Source organism: Geotrypetes seraphini, chromosome 7 (genome assembly GCF_902459505.1).
Source record: "Geotrypetes seraphini chromosome 7, aGeoSer1.1, whole genome shotgun sequence".
In the NCBI taxonomy this organism is placed as follows: domain Eukaryota; kingdom Metazoa; phylum Chordata; class Amphibia; order Gymnophiona; family Dermophiidae; genus Geotrypetes; species Geotrypetes seraphini.
Window position 1 is genome coordinate 159,727,377 of NC_047090.1, and position 26,203 is coordinate 159,753,579.

General features: G+C 40.6%; 1 protein-coding gene across 3 annotated transcripts in view; it reads left to right on the plus strand.

The window, feature by feature from the left end:
- CDC42BPB (CDC42 binding protein kinase beta) overlaps nt 1-23,321 on the plus strand; it is a 344,482-nt gene extending 321,161 nt beyond the window's left edge. For 2 of the 3 annotated variants that reach the window (XM_033950844.1, XM_033950845.1), the window contains 3 exons: nt 9,684-9,807; nt 9,933-10,003; nt 21,067-23,321. In XM_033950844.1, coding sequence (XP_033806735.1) covers nt 9,684-9,807; nt 9,933-10,003; nt 21,067-21,198 — 327 coding nt within the window. In that variant the 3' untranslated portion in view covers nt 21,199-23,321. Of the gene's footprint in view, nt 1-9,683; nt 9,808-9,932; nt 10,004-20,911; nt 20,975-21,066 lie in introns of all 3 variants that reach the window. The other variant, XM_033950846.1, reaches the window with a different exon arrangement.
- The last annotated feature ends 2,882 nt before the right edge of the window (nt 23,322-26,203 follow it).

The window sequence follows — 26,203 nt, forward strand, 5'->3', positions numbered from 1 at the left end:
AGAGTAGAATGGAATTTTATGTATCAAGCTTTAGAATGGTTTGGTATAGGTTCTGGATTTATACAAATGGTAAAAACATTGTATAGCTTCCCGATTGCAAGATTAAGTATTAATAATATGATATCTGAAGGTTTTAAATTGCAAAGGGGAGTTAGACAAGGTTGTCCTTTATCTCCTTTGTTATTTGATGTTGTATTAGAACCCTTATTATTAGCAATACAGCAATCAGGGGGGATACAGGGTATTCCATACTCTGATATGGAATATAAAGTTTCGGCATATGCGGATGATATTTTACTTTATTTGAGAAATCCAGAGTCTACCTTATCATGTCAAGCAGACTTCCTAGGGCATCAAGCCGCATTGTGGTATAAATTAATATCTGGATATTTGAATAAAAAACCAAAAAATGGTCTAAGAGACATTTGGAGCATTGAGATTATCATCATTCCAAATAACACTGTATCATATGATATTGCTACATGATTTTCCATCAATTTATTAATTTGTGGCCAAATTGCATTCCAAAAACTTTTAATGTAGGGACAATGATACAGTAAATGATCCAACGTCCCAGATTCCAGATTACAGTGCCAGCATTTATTGGACTTAGAACTATTAATTTTTGCAAACATGTAGGGGTCCAAAAAGCTCTATGTAATAAATAGAACCAAGTTTGTCTCATAGATGCTGACACTGTACATCTCATTCTCCAAGACCAAATTAGTGGCCATTGAGATGCAGTAATTTGATGCTTAATCTCAATGCTCCAAATGTCTCTTAGACCATTTTTTGGTTTTTTATTCAAATATCCAGATATTAATTTATACCACAATGCGGCTTGATGCCCTAGGAAGTCTGCTTGAAAACATAAGAACTCTAAACTATATTGATTATTCAATGTTTTCCATTCAGGGAACCCAACCTGAATGGCCTGCTTCAATTGCAACCATTTAAAACTTTGTGTTTTACTAAGACCAAATCTATGTTGCAATTGTGAAAATTCCAGCAGTTTACCTTCTGAAATAACATCATTTAGAGATTGAATGCCTGCAATAATCCAGTTCTTCCAAAGGATTTGAGCTCCGCCAATTTTGATCTTGGAGTTTATCCATAGAGACTGATTAGTTGATTTGTTTATTGGGATAGGTGTTAATTTACTAATAAACCTCAACGTTTCCCAAGTATCCATTAATATCTTATTTTCTCTGTATCTTCTAGGCATGTTAATACTTGGAAGATGAACTAAATTTAGGGGAAACATAAGGCGCCATTCCAAATACAACCAATCTGGTGCATTATCTATAAGTTCTGGGAGGATCCAATACATACCCTGACGTAGAATATAGGCTTGATGGTACCTATAAAAATTTGGAAAATTTACCCCTCCCTCCTTAATTGATTTTTGCAAAGTTACTAAAGCTAGTCTAGGTATTTTACCAAGCCAAAGAAATTTCGTTAAAATGCTATTAAGCTTTTTATAAAAGGACCCCTGAAAATAGATAGGTATCATACTCATTTGGTAACAAACTACAGGCAACATCATCATTTTAATATTTTGAACTCTCCCCCACCAAGAAATATGTAAAGGGTTCCATTGCTCACACAACTCCGTAACTTTTTTTAATACAAATTTTTCATTCTCTTTTACGGTATCTTCAATTGTATTTTTAACTTGAATGCCAAGATATTTAAATCCTTCTTCCTTCCATATGAACGGAAAATCTTCAAATATTCTTTTTACACAATGAACATTTAAAGGTATAATTTCCGACTTACTCCAGTTAATTTTATAACCTGAAAATTTACCAAACATATCAATTAATTCTAATAGACATGATAAGGTAGACTCTGGATTTCTCAAATAAAGTAAAATATCATCCGCATATGCCGAAACTTTATATTCCATATCAGAGTATGGAATACCCTGTATCCCCCCTGATTGCTGTATTGCTAATAATAAGGGTTCTAATACAACATCAAATAACAAAGGAGATAAAGGACAACCTTGTCTAACTCCCCTTTGCAATTTAAAACCTTCAGATATCATATTATTACATTACATTACATTACATTACGGATTTCTATTCCGCCTGTGCCTTGCGGTTCTAGGCGGATTACAATATAGAAAATATCTGGGACATTCCAGTAATTACTTTTCAGGATAGGAGTAAGTTACAGGAACAGTGAAGAGTTATGATATTACAATTTCGCAGAAGATATTACTTATTACAGAAGATAGTACATATAGCAGAAGATAATGCATTTTGCAGAGGTAGTATATGTCTACTCGATCAGTTAAGTCGGGTGTAGTGTAGGAGAGTTACAGTACATTCTTGATCACAGACAAAGAGATAATATGGATGAGTGATTCCGAAGTCGTTGAATGGGAACTCATTGGGCGGTGGTTAGAGTGATGGGAGATATTTTTTGAACAGTAGTGTTTTTATTTCTTTGCGGAACTCTTTTATGTCTGTTGTTTTGGTCAGTAATTTAGAGATGTCAGAGTCTATTTTGGCTGCCTGTGTCCCCAGGAGGTTGTCATAGAGTTTCTTACGACAGGTACCGTTGAGTGGTGGATAGGTGAAGAGGTTCTGTGTTCTCCTTTTTCTTGGTGGGTGGTAGTAATGAAAACGGTTATTTAGGTAACTGGGTGCCGTGCCATGGGTTACTTTGAAAATGAGACAGTAGAGTTTGAATTGTGTTCTTGCTTTTATTGGTAGCCAGTGGGATTCTAGGTATGCATTGGTAATGTGGTCGTATTTGCTGAGTGAATATATGAGTCTGAGGGCTGTGTTCTGGATGGTCTGTAGTTTTTTTATTGTGTTGGTCGGGCAGGGTAAGTAGAGGCTGTTGCAATAGTCGACGATACTTAGTACCATGGATTGGACAATGATCCTGAATTGGTCTTTTTTAAAGAATTTTCTGATTTTTCTTAAATTTCGCATTGTGAAGAATGCTTTTTGGGTGATTTTTTGGATTTGTGTTTGCATTGTACAGCATCTGTCTAAGTGTATTCCAAGAATTTTGAGGGAGTTCTGTATAGGGTACTTGATTGAGTTTACTTCCAGTTCTGTTAGGGATGGTTTTTTGTCTTTCTGTAGTAATAAGAATTTGGTTTTGTCAGAGTTCAGCTTCAACTTGTGATCTATCATCCATTTATCCACTGTTTCCAATGTAGTTTTCAGGTGTTCTGTGGAGATTGGGTTATGTATGTCGAATGGAAGGAGGATGGTAATGTCGTCCGCGTAACTGAGAGAAGTAATATTTTGGGCATCTAGGACGGTGCCTAGGGAGGATATGAATAGGTTGAAAAGTGTGGGAGAGAGGGGAGAGCCTTGTGGTACTCCACATGGATTGGACCATGGTTCAGATAGAATGTCTTTAGATTTGACTCTGTATGTTCTATTTTTGAGGAAGCCTTTGAACCAGTTATGAACTTTACCTGAAATTCCTATTGCGTCTAATATTTGGAGGAGTATGTCGTGGTCCACTAGATCGAATGCAGCTGATAAATCAAATTGGATGATTAGCAGTTTGTTTCCTTGGCTGAGGTGACTTCGAGCTATGTCTAGTAGAGATACCAGTAGAGTTTCGGTACTGTAGTTGGTTCTGAATCCGGATTGGGATGGGTGTAAGATATTGTGGGATTCAAGGTACGTGGACAGTTGTTGTGCGACTAGTCCTTCTATTATTTTGATGTATGTTGGGATAGAAGCGATTGGTCTGTAGTTTGATGGGCTGTTTGTTAGACCTTTGGGATCTTTCAGTATTGGCGTGATTATAATTTCTCCGAGGTCTGGTGGGAACTGGCCTTCCCTGAGTGTGGTTTGCAGCCATAATGTGTAGCAAGCTTTGAAGTTGGTGGAAGCTGTTGCTAGTAGGTATGGTGGGCAGTTATTCAGATCACATGCTGATTTGCAATATTTTTTGTATAGCCTGTCCAATTCGGTCCATTGGGTTTTAGGGAAGTCGGTCCAGAACCTGTCTGCTGATATTGCTTCGGCTGTTGTGGGTTTTGTTAGGATCTTGTCTGTGTTGTATTGTGAGTTGTTGAATGTTGTTCTAATTGAGATGATTTTATTTTTGAAGTGGTCTGCTAATTGAGAGGCTGTAGGTGTTAGGTTTTCCTGGGTGGCTAGACATGGTTTAGTGTCGGTGAGGTTTCTTACTAGGTTGAACAGTTTTTTTGTGTCTGGTTTGTCGGTGCCTATGAGGTTAGAGTAGTAGTCTTTGCGTTTTTCCTTCAATTTGATTTTGTATTGCTTGAGTTGGATTTTCCATTCTATTTTGGTAATAACTTGTTTCTGTTTTGACCATGCCCTTTCTAGTTGTCTACATTTCCTTTTTAGTTGTAGGAGTTCGGTGTCAAACCATTTATCTGATTGTCTATGTATTTTGTTTTTTTCTCTTAGTGGTGCTAGTTTGTTCAAGGTCGATTCGCTGAGAGACCGCCAGGTGTTTATGAATTCACTAGGGTTGCTGGAATCTATTTCTGGGTCCACTGCGCTCCAGAATGTGTTTGGTTCGATTTTCTGTCTAGATTTTCTGTCTAGATTAATACTTAATACTTAATCTTGCAATCGGGAAGCTATACAATGTTTTTACCATTTGTATAAATCCAGAACCTATACCAAACCATTCTAAAGCTTGATACATAAAATTCCATTCTACTCTATCAAACGCTTTTTCTGCATCCAATGAAACTGTAAAAGCCGGTTCATCCATTTTTTTTGATAAATTTAACATATGAAACAATAATCTCTAGAGTTATTAGAGGAGTGCCTTTTAGCAATAAAACCAGTCTGATGCGTGTCTATAATATGTGGGAGAGCTTTGGCTAATCTCAAAGCCAAAATTTTTGCCAAAAGTTTGTTATCAACATTTATTAAAGATATAGGCCTGTAGTTCGAAACCAAAGTAGGATCTTTATTTGGCTTAGGCAAAACTATTACTACTGATTCAGCCATAGTACCTTTAATATCACCTTTTATAAGTTGTGTTTGATATAAATTTAGTAAAAATGGGGAAAGAACATTTTGAAATGTTTTATAAAATTCTACTGTATAACCGTCACCACCTGGAGCGGATCCAACTCTAAGAGATCTCAATGCTGTTTCTAATTCTTTTAATGATATAGGTTCATCTAAACTCCGTTTTATATGATCAGGAACCTTAGGTCCATTAATTAAATCTAAAAAAATTTTTACCATCTTTTTGTCTCTCCAAATAAGGCTCGGAAGAATACAGGTCCTTATAAAATTTTAGAAATTGTTTTAAAATTATATCTGTTTGATTTGTTATTATACCATTATCATCTTTTATCCCATTAATATTAGTTTTTCTTTTTTTTGCTTTAAGATAATTCGCTAATAATCTTCCCGCCTTATTAGAATTTCCATAATACATTGTTTGCTTGGAAAACAAATCTCTTCTTATCATTTTTGAAGTTAATTCATTATATTTACCTTTTGCTTTCAAAAGAGCTTGCAAAACCTCATGTTCCCATTTACTTACCAATTTAGTTTCTAATATTTTAATTTCTTTTTCTAACTCTATATACTGCATTTTAATCTGTTTCCTAACAAAAGCTGAATATGATATAATATTACCTCTCATAGTTGCTTTAAATGCATCCCATACATTTTCAATAGATGTATCCTCCACTAAATTCATTTGAAAGAAATCATTAATTTGTGTTTTAAAATTTTCCAAAAATTTGTCATCCACAAGCAATGCATTATCAAATCTCCAAAGAGGTCTTCTATTTTCTAATTGATCTAATTGTAATTCTATCCATACTCCCGCATGATCCGAAATAATAATAGGATCTATGGAAGCTTTAATCACTTGTTGCACCTTATGTGATGAAATAAAAATATAATCTATTCTTGAAAATGATTTATGAACCTGTGAACAAAATGAAAATTCCTGATCATTAAAATAAAGAATACGCCATATATCCTTCAAATCACATGATTGAGCCAAATTATCTAAACCTAAAGATTTTATGCTTTTACCTGGTTTTTTATCCAATAATGGATCCATTACAGCATTAAAATCTCCAGCTACCACTAAATTAGAAGCAGCCAGTGGTAACAACATACTCTGCAACTTTTTAAAAAATTCTGATTGATTCGAATTAGGGGCATATATATTAAACAATGTCAGGGTATTATTTCCCATACTTATATCAATATGTATCCATCTTCCATGTGGATCTGAATTTATTACCTTAAAATTGGCCATACATTTTTTATTTATAAGAACTGCTACCCCTGCTTTTTTACTTGCTGCTGGAGCAAAAAAACATTCCTTTACCCACCCACCCTTTAGTTTTTGTGATTCCTTTATATTCAAATGAGTCTCCTGCAAACAATAAACATCCGCGTTTTGCTTTTTTAAAAATGCTAATACCTTTTTTCTTTTCATTACATGATTCAGGCCATTGACATTAATAGAAAATATCTTAAAAGACATTATATATTTTTAACTTCTCATCATAATCTTCTTCCTTCCTTCCTTCATATTTAAGATCTAAAAAATTTTTCTCAATGACACACATTTTTACCCCTGAGGTATCCAACCCCTTATTGATCTTTTCCTTAATCATTCTAGTAATATCTTTAAAACCCATCTTTTTCCCACCCTTCCCCCCCCAATATAATGACTGCTTAAGGACACACATTGGAACAGCAACCCCAACATCCCCCTCCCCCCCAGGCAACCAATATTAATTAATATCCTCTTTATCATTTCTTAAAATAAACTCATTAATCTTCCACAGTGTATCTTAGTATATCTCTCTTCTAAACATAAAATCTTTTTTTTTTTTACCATTTTAAAATAATTATATTCTCTATCGGTTATTTAACCTTTGATAACTTTAACCATATTTAATTCCTAACATTCCATTAATGTATCTTTATCTACTCACCAATCTTTAAATTATATTTCCCCAATATTTTAGTTTATACCACAAAATTCTATCATAAACATATATTTAATAAAGTAGTGTTATTTTTCCTATATCTCATACACTCTAATCCAGCAATCCTTATCATCCTTTTAATATCTAAAAACAAATATCCATATCTTCATATACTTCTTTAAAAGTTGATTACAATTTTATAATTTTTATCATCTATTTATATATCAACATTTTTTTTTTCCATTCTGAAAAATGAAATTTTTAATTTTTTTTATTATTAAATTTTTTTTTTTATACATTTTCTTCTTTTCCAATTAAAATCCAATCCTTTTGAAACTATAATATTACAAAATCAAACTTTACAATTAATCTTTTAGTCATCTCCTTCAATTATCAATAATTTCATATTATGTATCTTTCTTGTATATTTTTCATTTTCATTTCCTTTCTTTTACTTGCATCTAAATGTCATAGATCATTTTTGATTATGATTAGTCCATTCTACATTCTTCTTTTTGTTATCCTTTCATTCTTTTACTTTTCGTTTGTTAATTTATTAAATTAACTGATCTTTCATATTGTTTTCTTATCTATATCCTTCTTCCCTTTAGTCTCTTGAGTGTCATTTGTCATTTTATTTAATATCCTTTTTTTTATCCATTCTGCTTTCTTCTTTTACCCATTTGTATTATTATCTGGTGCATTCTTCTCTTTTCTCCTTTTGTTAATTATTCAAGTTCTTTATTTCTTTCTGATCACTCTTTACTCCAGCCATCCAACCTTTACTCGTCTAAAATTTAGTCTCTTGAGTTTCCAGTCCATCTTTCTTGTCTATTACTTCTTTATATTTTTTATTGTCTTTTTCCTTTGTTCGTTTTATTTCCTGTTCTTTATTTCATATTCTTCTTTCTTCAGTACTCCAAAGTCTCATAGTTTTACATTAAATTTTTTGCACAATATCCATCAAAATCAGACTTGATATTTTCTGTTCATTTCAACATCCATTATGTTAAAATGACATAGGTTCTGATTTTGAAAGAAAGGTCTTTAGCTTTTCCGGATCTTCAAAATACAAAGATTTATCCCCAGAAGATACCCTCATTTTTGCTGGGTAATACAATCCATATTTATATCCTTTTTCCTTTAATTGAGGTCTCAAGTCAAGGAATTTCTTCCTTTTGTTTGCTGTGTTTTTAGCAAAATCAGGCAAAAACCATATTTTGGATCCTTTATAATTTAAATTTTTATCTTTCTTGGCAGCATTTAAAATTTCTATTGCTTGCTGGTATCTTAACATTTTAAATATTAATGGTATTGGTCTGCCTTGATTTTCCATATTTTTTAATGGGGTCCTGTGCGCCCTTTCTATTTCCAAAGGCTGTTTAAAATCCAATTGCAGTATTTTAGGAATTAGATTTTCTAAAAACTGTATGGCATTTTTCCCTTCCAAATTTTCCTGCATTCCAAAAAGTTTTATATTCTTTCTTCTTCCTCGGTTTTCATAATCTTCCAGCTGATTTTTCAATTGAATCAGTTCCAAACTGTCATTTTTACATCTGTTTCCTTCACATTCTAAAACCTCCATTTTAGCTTCTAAGTCAGTTGTTCTTTTATTATTTATTTCCATTTGTCTGTGGATATTTAGTATTTCTTCCTTCATTTCAGCCATATTATTCACAGTCTCTTTAAGCATTTGTTTAATTTGTCTCAGTTCCTCCATAACTTCGGCTTTGCTCAGCACATCCGACTCTTCAGCAGGAAGCGGAACCTTACTCGGGGTAATTTGATCCTGCTTCTGCCTTTTCGCCGACCCACCAGTTTCATTTTTGTTTTGTCGGGTGCTTGCCATGCTCCCGCTCTTCTTTTCGCTGTTTTTCGCCGAAATCGGAATTAAAGGGGAAAACTTTTTTTTGCCGACCGTTGCCAGGTTGAGAGGAGCGCCGCGATCACACGTCCATTTTGTGTGCGTGCTAAGCCACGCCCCTATCTTTATTCATTTTTAATCTTTCAACAAGTGTACAATTAAAACCATACAAATTCCTATAAACATCACTTATAAATCTATCAATAAATACAACAGTTGTATATATAAAAACCCAAGACCCAACCCCCTTCCCTCTTATTGTTATTAATTAACACAATCGTATAAGATCCCTTTCCCCTCTCTACTATTTACAGTGTATATTTCAAGATATAAAATGATGTTTAATCATCACAATAAATAATTTGTATGTAAGATTTAAGGGTTATGGGTTATTAGATTTGATAGATACCTTTTATACCACAGTCAACAAGACAGTTTACAAAAATACAAATCTCTCTATATATACCCCAAGGGAGCACTACAAACAACTCAAAAGACAAAAACAATAGGACTTCTAATACAAATAGCTACCATCTAAGTTTCCAGGTAAATCTGATGAGGCCCAAAGCATAAAAGAAAAGCTAAAATTCAGAACCAGTCACTAAGCAGACAAGAAAGCAAACAAGTGTTTACAACTTTTATAAATCTTTGATAATGAGCTGCTTGCCAATTTACGTACTAAAAGTATTAACTAACTTTCCCTTTGGTATCTAACTGTCATGAACATCAGTTTCTGTAAATTCTAGATTTATATAAAAATTGCTTAGATTTCATGAAAAGAGGAGACTTGGAAAAATATGTATTTCTAAAGTTTGGCAGCAGCTGAGGATGCAACTGCATTTTGATGTGTGTTTCAGGAGTTATTTAGTTTGATTTTTATTTTTTCAGAGTGTCTTACCTTCATCCCAAGATGAAAATACAAGAGAGAGAGCTCGTCCTCCCTCCTCTAACCTCTCTCGACAGCAGCCCCTGCAGCAGCGAGGCAAACCCTATATCTCCTGGCCATCCACAGGTACAGCTTGAGGATCATTGCCATACCAGATCATACCATACTGTTTCTTATACCCCGCAATTATCAACAAGGAATCATTGCAGCTTAATATACATACACAAAAGTGAGACCTTTTTGTGTTCCAGGTGCTGGTGATTCAGGAGTAGCTATGCCACTTCGAACTACATCAGATCCAGACCAGGAGTTTGAAAAAGAGGTAAAGGATTGTAGTGTTTTTAAATGATGCAAAACATTTGAATCCCTTGCTTGTGAAAATTACTGGTGGTTATCTCATTTATACTTAAGAGTGGTCAATTTTTGAATACAGGCAATCCCCCCGGGTTAAGAATGGGTTCCATTTTTTAAACCATTCTTAAGCTGAATTTGTATGTAACTCGGATCCTAGTATTCTTTCCATCTTCTTGAGGCCCCTCTTGAATCTCTTTCCATCCATCCCACTGTTCCCTCTCCTCCACCATATCCAACATTACTCCCTCTAATCTCTCTCTTCCCCATGTATCTCCACATCACTCTTCTCCCGCCACCATGTCCAATAATTCTCCCTTCCTTCCAATGCCCAACAATTCTCCTATTTCTTCATCTCTCCATGTACATCATCTCTTTCCCTCTCACTCAGACACCCAATTCTCCCTTTCTATTTCCTCCCCATCTCAGCATCTTTCCCTCACTCCCTCCAGTTTTCTATCCTATCGCTCAAGCTTATGCTCCCCTCCCTTCCTCCATTCTGTGTCTCAAGTTCATGACTCTCCCTCTCGTGTGCCAAAGTGCCCTTCTCTCTCCCTCCCTCCTTCCATTCTGTGCCCCAACTACATGCCTCTCTCCTGCAGGTATTTGCTAGTGCTGCTCGATTCAGGGGAAAAAATTTTGAATCGATTCAGCCTATTGAATCAATTTTTTTATTCAATTTTCCTGCTCAATTGGGTGTTTTTTGGGGGGGGTTTCCAAACATCCCAATGGGTTTATTTTATAGCCTCTTCACCCACTGTGCCCTCTCCTACCCACACTGATGCTGTGGTGTAAACAAAATAAACAAACAAAAAAGACTTTTCCTCTGTTAAATCCTAGCTCATGTTCGCGGTCTAACTCCAGCTCTGGCAGGATACACATTTCAAATCTGACACTGTAATCACAAAACAGAAAATAAAATTATTTTTTCTACCTTTTGTTGTCTGGTCATTATTCAAATCATGTTGGTCCCACACTCTGGTTGTCTTCTGATAACTTGCTTGCTAGGGTCTCCGGCCCATTTGTTGTTTTCTTCTATCTCGATACTAACCTTCCATCTCTGTCCTCCCCTTCCATTTCCCTTCCCTTCCCCAGAGATCTGGTATCTTTCCTTTTTTTGTCTCCATCCCCGTAGCTGCAGTGATGGACCCCACCATCCCCAGATCCACCATCTCTCCTTTTCTTAACTACCGTTTCATCCAGCATCTCTCCCTCCTTCTCCACCAGCTCTCCCTTTCTCTTCCCAACTACCCTCCTATCCAGTATCTCTATCCCCCCCACACCATCCCTTGTGTCCAACTTCTCTCCCTTTCTGTTCTTTCTTTCCCTAAATCCCATTGTCCACCATTTCTCTCCCTCCTCTATTTTTAGACCCATTATTTCTTCCCCTCCCCTCCCAGTCTGGTATCTGCATATCTCTTTGAAACTCCCCCACCCACCTTCTCTCCCTCCATGTACTCCACCAGGGCCCCCCTTCCCCGAAGGCCTGTCCCCCTAAAGGCCTGCACTCCCTCTGAATGCCTGGTCCACACTGAAGGCCAGCATGTTTCCTAGCTTCCTGCTCTTACCTTAAGATAATCGGCGGCCTGCAGAGAGGATCGCGGTTCTGTAGCGAACCTTGCAAGCTGCCGTCGTCCTCAGCACCACATTCCCTCTGCCGTGGTCCTGCCCCTCCTCTGACGTCAGGGGCAGGATCACGGCAGAGCCAACGTGGTACTGAGGATGATTGCAGCCTTCAAAGATCGCTGCAGCGATGCTCTCTGCAGGCTGCCAATTATCTTAAGGTAGGAGCAGAAGGCCAGGGGAGTAGCAGTGGACAGACTCTGCCACTCCTGCTTGAGGAGGGAGGGTTGATAACCAAGTCGGTGAGGCTGATTTTTTTAAAATACAAATCAATTCGAATCGATTCACCCGATATGAATCGATTTAAATCGGGCAGCACTAGTATTTACCTTCTTCTGGCTGGCTCCCTCCTCCTTCCAGCCTCAGTTTTCTCTTCACAAAGCCGCAGGCAGTGGCTGAGCCGGAAGCCATAGATTAGAGTATGTCCAGTGAAGTCCAGATATGGTTTACTTGATTGGGAAACCAATTTTTTGATGAAGTACTGACTAGGATCCCAGGTTTGACTATGCCTTCCATAGGAGACTAGCATAGCCAAAACTGGGATCCTAGTTGGGACTTCATTTAAAAAAAATTGGTTTCCCAATCAAGTAACCATATCTGGACATACTCTAATCTATAGACTTGATTACAGTAAATGTAACTGTTTTGGTGGTTTAGACATCTCACTTGCCTCTTTTGTTGTACATTTATGCATCTGTGTCATGATATCCCACTAGGCATGTGACTTTATATGATTCCATAGACCACTTTAGTCGGCACCATTCCATCTCTCAGGAACCTAGTGTCTCTGTGTGAATTTGTTAGTGGCTCCAATATGATTATTTTATAGCCTCATTGTAGAATAATCTCAATATATACTTCTCAGCAATGTATAGGTTCTGTTTCCTTTGTTTACTGTGACTTTTGTTTTTCTGGGTTAACGATGACCATTATGCAGCTGTGATTTATTCAGCACATCACCTGAGGTTTTTCTCATTCTTGATGCCCTTGCAGAAGGCTTTGTATAATTGTTCCATCCTGTTAGGTGCCTGCAGGGTGGGTTATTGAATTACATGGATGGATCACTCTCCATCCAGGAAGATGGGTTTTCCCCCATTAAATTAATAGCAATTAAATTGCCAAGGCTGAATCCCTGGCATAAGCACAGTACAGAATAAACCATTCAGAAATAGGATTCCAGCTTATGTTAAAAAGAAGAGACTAAAAGAATGGCAAATGAAATAGAAACCTGCTATTCTTTATCATCCCTCCAGACCGGCACAGAAACGGATGGGTTTATGCTCCTCTGCCAGCAGGTGGCGTATGAGACACCAACTTTTGACATCGGTACAAGTGAGCTTTGCAGTCCCTCTTATAATCAGACAGAGTGGTCTGTTTTGTGCGGTCTATGCTGAGGTTTGTTAAGGCTTGTTGGATCTGGTTAGTGAATCTTTCTTGTCACTTTGTCCGGACTGAGCTTGGGAGACCCTCTCATGGGTCCTACTGACCTCGGGAGTGACACACTCGGATAGGTCGAGTCCCTCCCCCATTTCCCCCACTAGGTTTTTATCTGAATCTAGAGGAGCCTCAGTTGTACGCCTGGCCACCGATACTGGCTATGACTTCAGTTTAGAGTGCCTGTGGGGTCTGCCTTTTCTTGATTCAGCTGGTTAGCTGTGAGAAGAAATAAACTAAATAAAGCTTACAAGACACAAGACATAAAGGAGAGCTATATATAAGAGAGAGAGAGAACCCTGAGGCCATTTTTATATGGCGTTGTTGTACATGGGTTTTTGGTGATTTTATTATGAGCACTTTACAAAAGCAGAAAAAGCGCATATTCTGTGATTGTCGTTTGTTGGATGCGGGTGCACAAAATGTTCCAGCTACCTCGAGGGAGGCCTGGCTTCGGGTGTCGGCATGCCAGGTTCTCCTTTGCCCACACATAGCTCGTCAGCCAGGGGTGAGCCCCAGGCTTCTACTGCTTACATTGGGATTTCCTTGGCTGTCGGCGGTCAGTCGGATTCAGTGCCGCATTTGTTTTCTGGTGACAGTTTGATTGTCCTTCCTCAGTTTTGGCGGGAAGCATATCTAATTTTCCCACGGCCTCAGGTGACCTTCCTCCTGTCTTAGAAAGGCAGGAACAGGTCTTAAATGTGTCTTCTGCTCCTAACATGAATGCTATGTTGAAGCCAGGGTATTTTTCCCCCTGATTTGATGTTGGTCATGTGCAAGGCTTATTTACAGGCAGCTGGGGGTCCTGCTTCGATACTGGGGGTTGCAGTGTCCTCTGGGGGAGGGTGTTCCTTCCATGGCCGCCCTGTTCAATCTCCTGCCATGGCTGCCTCTGTTCAATCCCCCCTTAGCCATCTTCCAAGTGGCTGCAGACATCTTGGGATGAGGATTCTTTTATGGCTGATCAGTTTTCTCCAGATGAGGACTTGGATCTTGGGGAGAACCTTACAGATCCGTCAGGGGGGGCCTGATTTTTTTGGATGGAGATTTTATTGATGTGCCAGTTGGCAAGATCGCGTCTATTTACATTTTTTCTTTAAGACGAGTTCTGGAGCTCATTCTTCAGATATCTGGTTTTACACTTTGAAGAGAAAGCTAAGGACCCCCTCGTGTTGTGGACCCTCTCCTGATATTTGGGGTGTAGTGCATGCTCAGTGGAAAGTTCCAGATGCGCTTTTTCACATGGTGCGGTCAATGGCAAGACTCTACCCCATTCCTGATAGTGACAGAGATACTTTTTTTTAATTATTATTATTTATTCATTTTAACAATATAATTACAAACAATCACTTGTTCTGGCAATACAGAGAAAAGGAATTAACAAATAAAGAAAAAATTAACAATTTCCAGGTAATAGAATTTCTCTTCCTCAGACCACTATAGAAACTAAGAGAGCGAGGAACTGAAAAGATAAGGAGATCAACTAGAATTACCGTATTTTCACGCATATAACGCGTGCGTTATACACGATTTTACAAACCGAGTATAACCATGCGCTTTATATTCGTGAGCGTGTTGTACACATTTTTTTTTTACATAGTTCCCCCCCCCCCCCCGACGTCCGATTCACCCACCCGCAGGACCGCTCGCAACCCCACCCCGAAGGACCACTCGCACTTGCACCCGCACTCCCACCCCGAAGGACCGCTCGCACCCCCACAGCCTCCCCACCCCCCCATCATGGAGAAGCTGCCTACCGTTGTCCTGCTGCTTCCTCTGCTGGCGGTCTCGCCCCTTCTCTGAGCCCTGCGTCTGCGCTGCTTCCTCTTCCGGCGGTCCCGCCCTTTCTCTGACGTCAGGACAACGGTAGGCAGCTTCTCCATGATGGGGGGGGTGGGAGGCTGTGGGGGTGCGGGTGCGAGTGCGAGTGGTCCTTCGGGGTGGGGGTGCGAGCGGTCCTGCGGGGGGGTGAATCGGACATCGGGGGGGGGCATCAGGCTTTCAGGGTGGGGACAGGACTTCAAGAGGGGAGAGGAGAGTCAGGGCTGGCGAAAGGAGAGTCGGGGCTGCCAGAGGAGAGTCGGGGCGGCCAGAGGAGAGTCGGGGCAGCCAGAGGAGAGTCGGGGTGGGCGAAAGGAGAGTCGGGGCAGCATGCGCGGTATATAAAAATTTATTTACATAAATTACAGTTTCCCGCGCGCTATACCCGGGTACGCGTTTTACACGGGTGCGCGGTATATGAGTGAAAATACGGTATATGAAATCAAAGTATATGCTTAGCGGATTATAACAACATCTGTAAATTAGCTGAATTATCCCTGAATTTATTGGAGCAGCTTCTTGGCGTCTAGAAAGACCTTAAGCAGATCAGGGGCAAAAAAGATATATTTAGGCCAGCGTATTTAACAAGACATTTGCATGGGTAACTTAGTAAAAAGGAAGCTCCTAATGCCTTAACTTCTTGTCTCATGCTTTAAAATAGTTTCCTACACTCCTGAGTAGTTTTAGTCACATCGGGATAGACCCATATTTTTTGTCCAAGGAATAAAGCCTGAGAAAAATGAAAAAACATACATATCACAGAATTTAGGTCTTGTTCAAAAACAAATGAAACAAGGAGAGTAGGACGAGATTGAATTTCTAAAGATTTTTCAAAAAAATCAAAAAGGTGGTTAATATCAATAACTTGTGAGTTCTCAGCTTCAAGTTGGCTATCCAGTTTCTTTTTTTCCGGAAGATAATATATTCGATTGACAGGCGGCATTGTTTTAGGTGGGAATGTTAATACTTCAGTCAAGTATTTTTTAAACATGTTGCCCGGTGATACCCCTGTAGCTTTAGGAAAATTCAACAACCTGAGATTTAACCTTCTGTTAAAATTTTCAATTTGTTCCACTTTTCTTTGAATATAGAGTTTGTCTTAACCAAGTTCCCAGTTAAATGTTGAAGAGATGTTATCTCTGCCCATCTGATCAGTCTTATGAGTTGTTTCTTGTTTAATGGAATCTACCGATTTAGTTAAGTCATCTAATTTACTCACGACTGTTGAAAATTCCAATATCGATTTGGTAATAGCCTTTTTCAGCCTCTGTAGAACACTCCAGACTCCGTCCAACTTAGCCACCACGGGGGAGTTCGAATCACTCACTCCCTGGTCATCTCTATCGTCAGCACCAGCTTGCAGGTCAGCTCCCTCTTCGCACGTCCGCACCAACCCACTCTGGAGTGGAGATGTGACAGCGTCGTTGTATTCTGACATTGGGCATGGTGGGGGCAGAGAATATGGAGGAGATAGAGATGTTTCTAGCCCAGAAACTCTGGAGGCTCCTTCCTCCGAAGTAAAAGCAGGCAACTCCACTCTGATAACAGATGGTGAGCTAGCCACAAAGCGGTCCATCCTCGTCTGTCCTGGCAAAGAGGGATTCAGCCGGACAGAGCCCTTCCATTTAGTATGCGGCATTATGAGGATCTCGTCAGTATAGAACGCCAAAGATTCAGGCAGTTCTGGAAGAGGTAAAAATCGAGGGAGGGATAGAACGCTTTCAAAGGCTGCTAATCCGCCGCCATCTTGATTCCTCCCTTCTATTTGTTTTTAAAGTGACAGAGATACTTTTAAGTCTCCTGTGGTTGATGCAGTGGTCTCGGCTGTCACATGCAGACATATCATACCGTAAAATATAGGCTCTGCTCAAATAAAGTTTTGATGTGGCTGCCCTGGATGTCCAGGACAGTGCTTTGTGGTGGTCTAGTGTCCCGGGCTTGTTTCCGGTGGTCTGAGAGAGTTCTTGACCACGAGTCAGCTGGCTGGTCCTTAGTGGATCAGGAAGAGCTTCTTATCTCTCTGATGTCATGTATGGTCTGTTGCGTGCCTCGGCCCAGTCCATGGCTCTTGGCTTTGGGGTTGGTCATTGGATGCGGCATCTAAAGCTAAGTTCAGTAAGTTTCCCTTTCGGGGCTCCTTTCTGTTTGGGGAGGAGCTGGATAAACTGGTTCAGGCCTTGAGTGATTCTAAAGTGCCTAGGTTACTGGAGAACCAACCTCACCAGGCTTTGCGTGGTGATTCTGCCCAGGGACGCTTGCTTGAATTTCAGAGGTACTGCCCTGGCTGGGGTGCGACCTCTTTCTCCTTCCAGAGGCCATTTTCTTTCAATGCATGCAATCCTTTTGGGAAGGGGCCCGCCAGGGGGTGTCATGACGCCCCCAGGGTTTCCTCCACTGCCCGTCTGGTCCAATGACTTGTTGTGGGTCCTTCCCATGGTTCCAGTCAGAGCCCAGTTGTGGGAGTTTTACCGGGGGTGGGCCGAGATTGCCATAGATCAGTGGGTCCTGGAAGTGATTCGGGACAGCTATGCTCTTGAGTTTGCCGACCTTTATCAGATCGTTTCTTCTCCTTGTGAGGTAACTTGGAAACAGGATTTTTCGCCTGACGCTGCTCAGGTTGCTGGACTCCCAGTGTCTCTTCAGGAGATTTGCACCGGCAGGACCTCCATTTACTTTGTGGTGCCCAAGAAAGAAGGGTCTTTTCAGCCCATTTTGGATCTCAAGGGTATCAACAGGGTGCTCTGGGTTCCCTCTTTTCGTATGGAAACCCTAAAAAAAAAAAAAAAACAGTACTTCTGGCAGTCCAGCCTGGAGAATTTCTGATTTCTCTCTCGACCTGACAGAGGCCTACCTGCATGTCCTGATTCGGACCTCCCATCAACGATTCCTTCGCTTTGTGATTTTGGGAAAGCATTATCAGTTTTGTGCGCTTCCCTTTGGTCTGGCCACGGCACCACAAACCTTCACCAAAATTATGCTGGTGCTGGTGGCAGCCTTGCTCAAGGAGGGTATTCTGGTTCACCCCTATCTGGCGACTGGTTGATTTGCACCTAGTCATTTCAGGAGAGTTCCCAGGTTACGTCTCGGGTTATAGAGTTCCTGCGTTCCCTGGGCTGGGTGGTTGACCTGTCCAAGAGCCGGTTGACTCCCTCTCAACATTTGGAGTATTTTGGTGTTCTGTTCAATACCTGTTTGGAGAGAGTGTTCCTTCCAGAAGCCAGGGTATGCAAATTGCAGTCACAGATTCGTTCCCTGATGGCTTGTCGCTGCCCTTGGGCACAGGACTTTCTGCAGTCTTGGGTTCAATGGTGGCCTCCCTGGAAGTGATCAGGTGGGCTCAGGTTCACATGTGCCCTCTTCAGTTTGCACTACTTTGTGGTGGTCGCCACAGACTCATGATCTGGACTCTTCCGTTCTCCTTCAGGGGTTAGTTCGTCACAGCCTGCGCTGGTGGCTACAGTCTTCCAATCTGATTCAGGGAGTGGGCCTAGATCAGCCCCATTGGACAGTGCTTCTCACAGACGCTAGTCTCCTCAGTTGGGGGGGCTCAGTGCCTTGGTCACTCAGTTCAGGGCAGCTGGTCGCTGATGGAGGTGTCCTGGTTGATCATTGTTCTGGAGACTAGAGCCATTTGGCTAGCACTGGTGGACTTACAGTCCTTGCTGGAGGGCAAGTCAGTTTGAGTTCTCTCAGACAATGCCACAGTGGTGGCCTAGGTCACATCTTAACCTCCCACATAGCTGAAGTGGATAATGTCCAGGTGGACTTTCTCATGCTCTGGATCCCAGCGAGTGGTGTCTTGGCTGGAAGCCTTCGGGTTGATTGTTCGGTCCTCGGGTCAGCCAATCTTGGACCTCATGATCACATATCTCAACGACAAAGTGCCAAGGTTCTTCAGTCAGCGCAGGGATTGCCAATCCAAGGGGCTGGACGCTCTGATGCAGGCTTGGCCGATGACGGGCCTGCTATATGTCTTTCCACTGTGGCCTCTGGTGAGCAAAGTTCTTCTTTGGTTTGACCAACACGTAAGCTGCGTGATTCTGGTGGCTCCGGATTGGCACAGGTGCCCGTGGTACACAGATCTGGTTCATCTGCTCATGTCATATCCTCTCTCACTGCCCATGTTGTTTGATCTTCTGTCTCATGGTCCCATTCAAATGTTTGACCTAGGTCCCTTTTGTCTTACGGCTTGACTCTTGAACGGGCATACCTAAGAAAGAAGGGGTATTCAGATAAGGTGATCTCCACTCTCTTGTGGTCTCGGAGATTTTCTACCTCTCAGACTTATGTGCGTGTTTGGGGTATCTTTGAAGAGTGATGCTCCGAGCAGGGGGTTGTACCCTTCCATGCTGCTTTGCCTCACATCTTGGAGTTTCTGCAGGATGGCCTAGAGCCCGGCCTTGGCTAGTCCTTTTTTTAGGGTGCAGCTTACCGCATTGTCTTCCTTTCGTGGTCTCTTGCATGATCAGCGGTTGGCCTCATCTCCAGATGTGAATAGATTCCTGAGAGCGGCAAAGTTGCTCCAATCACCTGTTCAGCCGTCAGTGCCCACCTGGGACCTCAATCTGGTGCTCTCTGTGCTCATTCATCTTCCGTTTGAGCTGCTGGCTGCCTTTTCCTGGAGTTCTCTCGGGAGCGGGTCGTGCTGCGTCGGTTTCCCTCCTTTCTGCCAAAGATGGTTTCGCTTTTTCTTGTCAACCAGTCCGTGGTTCTCCCGGTCATGGGTAGTCGGGAGGGCTCTTTGGAGCAGAGATAGTTGCACAAGTTGGATGTCCATGGAGTCTTTCGTTCTTATGTTCAGCAGACCCAGGAGTTCCAGAAAGCGGCTCGTCTTTTTGTCCTCTTATCGGGTCCTCATAAAGGGGACGGTACCTCCAAGGCTACCATTGCACACTGGATCAGGAAGGCTATTGCTTCAGCATACTTTCTTCAAAAGAATCCTGTTGTAGAATTTCTCAAAGCTCATTCTACTCAGTCAGGTATGGCATCCTTCCTGCCGTTATCCCTCTATCCTGGAACTCCCCAACCCCTACTTCCTCCAGATCCTCCCAAATTTTTAAACTATCCTTCCCTTCCATAAAAGGTATTTCCCATGTAGGCAAACTTGGGTCATCCCTCCCCTTTAGAATCACTGAGTTCTGGAATAACCTCACCGCCCCTCTCCGAACCTCAAGCTCCCTCCAACTCTTCCGCAAACACCTAAAAACCTGGCTATTCTCAAAACTGTAACACTTCCCCCCTCTTAGGCCTCTCACCTTCCCCCTTTACACCTAACTCTTTAATCTCTCCACTGTAGTTCCTCTCTCATCTTTCTTCCTGTAAACCATGCCGAGCTCCGCATTCGTGGAGATGGTGCGGTATATAAACCCAAGGTTTAGTTTAGTTTAGTTTCTTGGACAGAGTCTTCTTTTGTACCTCCATAAAAGTGCGGTTTGGTCTTCTCTTCATTCCTTTGTGCGACACTACCGTGTGGATGTTCAGGCATGTCAGGACATTATGTTCAGTGAGCACGTTCTAGTGGCGGCCCTTCAGGGGTCCCATGAGACAGGGTACTGCTTTGGTAAGTCCCATCCGTTTCTGTGCTGGTCTGGAGGGATGATAAAGAAGGAGAAATTAGGTCCTTACCTGCTTATTTTCTTTCTTTTAGTCCTTGCAGACCGGCACAGAACCTCGCCCTGTAGTGTTATTATGTGGTTTTTTGCGAAGTGTAGTTTTTAGTTGTTGAGGAGTTACAAATTCAGTGGCTTGTGGTTCGTCTGGTTTAGTTAGTGAACTGTGGGATGTTTTGGGGAAGGTTCTTGTTCTAATCAGTATCCAACAGTGTTTTCCTGGTCCGTTTGGACTGGGCTTTTGTCTTCTCCATGTGAATGTGGAGTCATCTGTTCTGGAATAAACCTTGTTTATTTCTGCTTGGCTATTTATAAAGACTGATTGTAAGAGGGACTGCACAGCCCACTTGTACTAATGTCAAAAATTAATGTCTGTTTCCACCTGCTGACAGAGGAGGGTAAATCCATCCATTTCTGTGCCAGTCTGGAGGGACTAAAAGAAAGAAAATTAGCAGGTAAGGACCTAATTTCTCCTTTTAACTCAGCTGAGCAAGCATCTTTTTCATAGCTAACTACTAACGGAGATATTTGTGACTCCTTTTAACAGCCTGATTCAGATTCCACCAAACATTCTACACCTTCAAACAGCTCCAATCCCAGTGGCCCCCCAAGCCCCAACTCTCCACATAGGAATCAGCTTACGCTGGATGGACTGGACCAATCAACCTGCGATGCATAACTCCTACTGCCAAGTGTTGGAAGAACAGGAAGCCTTTCTTCCAGGGGATAGTGTCAAGAAGGATGCTGAATCTCTGATGTTGCACAAGAAAAAAAAATTATAAATTTGAATCTGTAGATAGAAAACATAATTAAAAACAAAGAAAAGTGTTGTCTTTAATACATGGTGATAAGGCTTTTTTATATGCAGTTGATCACTGTTACCAGTTGAGATTTATGGACTCATATATACGTGACAGTGATACTGTTCTTTTGCATTATAAAATATAAATACACTCAGAAAATACTATCCCTCCTTGATGTACGGTGCTGCTTATGCTCAGAAGACCAGATAAAGAGATGCTGCTAGTATTAATGCTAACCAGTCTCAGTAATATTATTTTTCTATACAGTAGTGATGTCTTATTTCAGGAAATCCATTTAGACAAAATTTGGAGCTCTGCATAGGAAATAAAAGCAGATCCAGATACATTCTCAGATAAATTAACTTTTTTCCCCTATGCTGTGTCCTCAGTCCTTTAGAATGCGATAGAAAGCTATGGACTGCTGTCGGCATCCCTGGCAGCATCTAAGGTGACATGAAAGTTGCAGTTATAGTTTGAGGCCTTTGACTCATTTACACACTACATATTGAAATACACAACTATATCTTTCTTTTGGTGTTTAGTCCTGTATATATATGTATATTACTGTTTCCTGTCCTATTCTTCTAGAAGCTTTATATTCCTCATCATATCCGTTAATCCAGACTTATAAGGCATCAGTAAACCCTCTGAAAGCTGAATTCTGACATTTCCTGTCCTGCAGGAAATAACTTACTTTTTAAGTTCAAAAGAGCCTGATGCAGGTCTTATAAGTATAGAAGTGCTCTGTGTGCCAGAAAAAATAGGAAGCGGCCAATCCAGTTGGGAGTTTTTCCTGGGTTGAAAATTTTTCTCTGTGGTCTGACTAGGACTTCCTGTAACTATTTACTGGATTCTCTGTGTACCAGATGTGGCACCTTTTATTAGACCAACCCTGGACATCTCCAAAGATATTGCACATGAGTTGCTGTCGACCACATAGAGTAATATCTGAAGAAAGGGGACCTTTATGGTCATTAAAGCTCACGTGCAGAAGAGTTTATACATCATTCAGTAACAAGTGCCACAAAGAATCCTGTTTTTCTTAGGAATGGTAAGGGTTCTGAAAGTCCTGAGCATAAGGAAGTAGAAGATATTTCTGAAATGTGCAAGAATTAAGTGGTTTGTCTCTTTCATACAGATCACTTGATTGCCTTCAGAGAAAGTAGACTGTGAAGAATGTGGGAGGGAGGGTCCTGCTTAGCTTTTCTCCCCCTGTTCACTTTTACACACGGCTAGTATAAGGATCCCCAAACTATTAATCAAGAATTGATCATGTAGAAAAAGAATGCACAACGTACATATAAACTTTTGCTGTGGCCCTTTTTAGAAACGTACTTCTGTGTATATATTTTAATCTCATGCTTCCATGTATTATAAGATGAATAACCCAAAATTTGTGACCACGTTTCTCTAAAAGCTTGTAATTAATCCTGTGACTGGCATATCCAGTTTGTTATTGTCACACTCGTGTGCCTTCTGTGCCAATTCTGCAGCAGCGTAATATCACTTATTTAAAATTTGGTTTTATTGGGCAGGTAATGCTTTGCCATTGGCTGTTGCTTCTTTCTGGAACACTGTACAGGACTTGCACTTATTTTTAATTTTCAGGCGTGTTCTAGTTGACATTTAATCATGTTCCGTTAATTGTTTGACAGTAATTGCTTTTCTCCTCAGATTATCAATGAAAAGAGCTCAATTAGAGCTGAACACTACTGCTTTGGGGTATTCTGATTTTTACTTTTTTAATGTCTGTCTTTGTAATTATTAAATTGTGAAAACATTTTTGAACAATTGACCTGTTAATAAAACAGAAAAGGAAGGTTTTAAATTCATAGTGGTCTGTCTTAACATATGAAAACATTTTACATGGGGGCATAATGGTGTTTATTAGGAGGTTTTTCCATTTGAAAAACTTGTTTTAAACTAAATGATAAAAGCTTGTTTCCTTTATGAAAATGGCTTGTGTGTAAACAATAAAGAAAACTTTTTTGGATCTCCATGCTAGTATTCAGCATTGCAGGAATTTGTCTTGTAACATAGAGTATATGGTAGCAAATGAGGATAAGTTGTCCTATGCGATCTGCCCAGTTAAAATATTCTTACTCCTTCTCTAGGATCCTCAGATAAATGAGCATGTAAATGCCCACACTTAAATCAATACCAACTTCCATGCATGTCTTTTGCCTAACTACTCTTGCCTGTTTATATCTTTCAAAAGCAAATTTGACCACATCACCCCCGCCTATGTAGACTCTCACTGGCTTCCGATAAAAGCAAGAACTCAATTCAAGTTCTATTGTATACTATTTAAAGTAACTCATGGTACTGCCCCCTGTTACCTAAACAACCGCCTATACCGTTACCACTCAAACAGATCAAGGAGAACTCAAAACCTATTCACCTTCCCCCCTCTCAATGGTACCCGACATAAGAAACTATACGGCAGCCTTCTAGCGACTCAGGCAGCGAAAATTGACCCCACCATCACCAAACTGATGATCGAAACAACAGACATCAAAGTGTTTCGAAAAGAAATCAAAACATTTCTATTTAAAAAACACGTCCCCACTAACTAATCTCCTCCCCATTCGCACAAGCTCTCTCTCTCAAGAATAACACATTAGTCAACTCCAAGAACCTTACCTTCCAAAAACTACTCTGATTCCTAAATAAGCACCTACCTTCAGTATCCAACAAACTTCCTCCTTCATTATTAGGTAATTTTTCTTCTGTAACCAGTATATACTGATATTCTCCACTGTACCCTGTTATCACTTTATTCCCTACTATGAAATTCTTTCGAAAAAATCTAGATCTCTCATAATTTATAATCCTCTACCATACCATGTAAAGTACATGAATCACTGTTATGTAATTCTCTCGGTAATCATTGTTACGTAATTCTCTCGGTAATGTCCAGATCTCTTCTAATTTGTAATCCACCTAGAACCACAAGGCACAGGCGGAATAGAAATCACTAATGTAATGTAATGTAAATATTACCTTGTTAGGGCATTTTAGGCCTTGACACCTTCATCTATGGTTTTATTTATTTATTTATTTCGATTTCTATCCCGTTATCCCAGAAACTCAGAACGGGTTACAAGTAGACATTCACAGTCGTTTGAAAACAGACTAGTCATGACAACAAATAGGTTACAGTAGACAATAAAGAGCTTATTCTAGAGACCAGACTGGTCATAGCGAAGAGTATTAGGAGAAGTATATTGAGGAGGCAGTTTTTAATGGCCCGATTGGCGGAAGAGGAAGGTCTTTACTGCTCTGCGGAAGGTTAATGGTTCTTACAAGACTTGTATTTAATTCAGCACCCAGGTACTCTCCTGTGTCTTATCTCTAGCTTTGATGGCAGTCCACAAGGCCACCGAAAGTAGTGTGGCTCTTGCCAGGATATCCAGCCAACCCTTTATCATTGCAGTTATGGTTAAAACCAGGGCTGTTTTGTGAATCTGGTGTGCCACAGTTTGGGAGCCTGTGCTGCATACCCTCTCCCCCTCCCCTGTGCTTTTGATACTACCATTATAGCTCTTAGCCCATGTTCCGCTCTAAGACATGCCATAATGTGGCACTTAATGCATCATCTGCTTCTTTCCAGCACAATATGAGCCATGCAAATCTCAAGCCTCATACCTTAAACCAGGGGTGTCAAACTCAATCACATTAAGGGGCCGAAATCTAAACCACAGGCTAAGTCGTGGGCCAGACCCTGCCCAATCTCCACCCCAGACTCCGCCCCCATAATAGTACTAATTGTAACACCATTTTTTCCATTAATTTTTCATATATACACAATATAATCTTATTAACAACACAAAATGGTTAACCACAAAATTAAACTACACAGGCGCAGGCTTGCCATAATCTTTTCTGTACTTCATTAGAATCTGTCTTCCATCACGACTACATACATGCTTTCTCAGCTCTTTAATCAGGATTAGGCTATGAGTCGTGAAATCCTAGTAGCCATTGATATTCCACGTGTTCAAACCTAAGGGGAAGGGGAGAGGGGCTTCATTAGAAGAATGAGGGTCTTCCCCAGGTACCTGTGCTTTTATGTGTCAATGCAGCCTTGGGAGATGAAGTAAGTTCTGAGAGTAGGTCCAAAGGTGATCAGGCCAGCCAGAATCTCTCGTTCCCATTCAGGCTTTGACAGATTGTTGTCCTGTGCTGGAAAGTACTTCCATAGCTTTCAATCAGTATATCTTCTGGCCAGCTCCCTCCTCCTCATTTCCACAGTGTGCTCAAAGCTGCGAGCGGCAGCTCCTAAGCTCGTCCTGCACCTAAACCGGAAGCCTTATCTCTGATGTCGCAGCGTCAGAGGGAATGCTTTCGGATGAGGCGCGGGATGCGCAAGGAGCCACTGCCTGCAGCTTTGAGCACACTGCAAAAATGAGGAGGAGGGAGCCGGCCAGAAGATAAAACACCCAGGTGCGGGCAATGAAAGCGTCGCACCACACCGCAGGCCGCATAAAACAGCCAGGCGGGCTGGATTTGGCCCATGGGCCTTGTGTTTGACACCTGTACCTTAAACATTCAAACAAAGAAGCTAGTTACATACTTATTTCAAAATGTTTCCCCATTTATTACACAAAAAACAGTGGGAATGGACAATGAACACTCCACAGGGAATCAAAAATGTAAAAACAGACTTGTTTATTCCAAAACAAAGGGACCAACATCAACTGTGGTTTGAATGTATGGGGGGGGGGCTCTGTTTAACTGTGATTTGTGTGTAGATTATATGATTCATTTAATAGTATTTATAGATTGAGTATTTAATAAAATGATATAATAAATGGTGAAACATTTTGAAATAAGTATGTAACTAGCTTCTTTGAATGTTTAATTAATTATTGAGTGAAG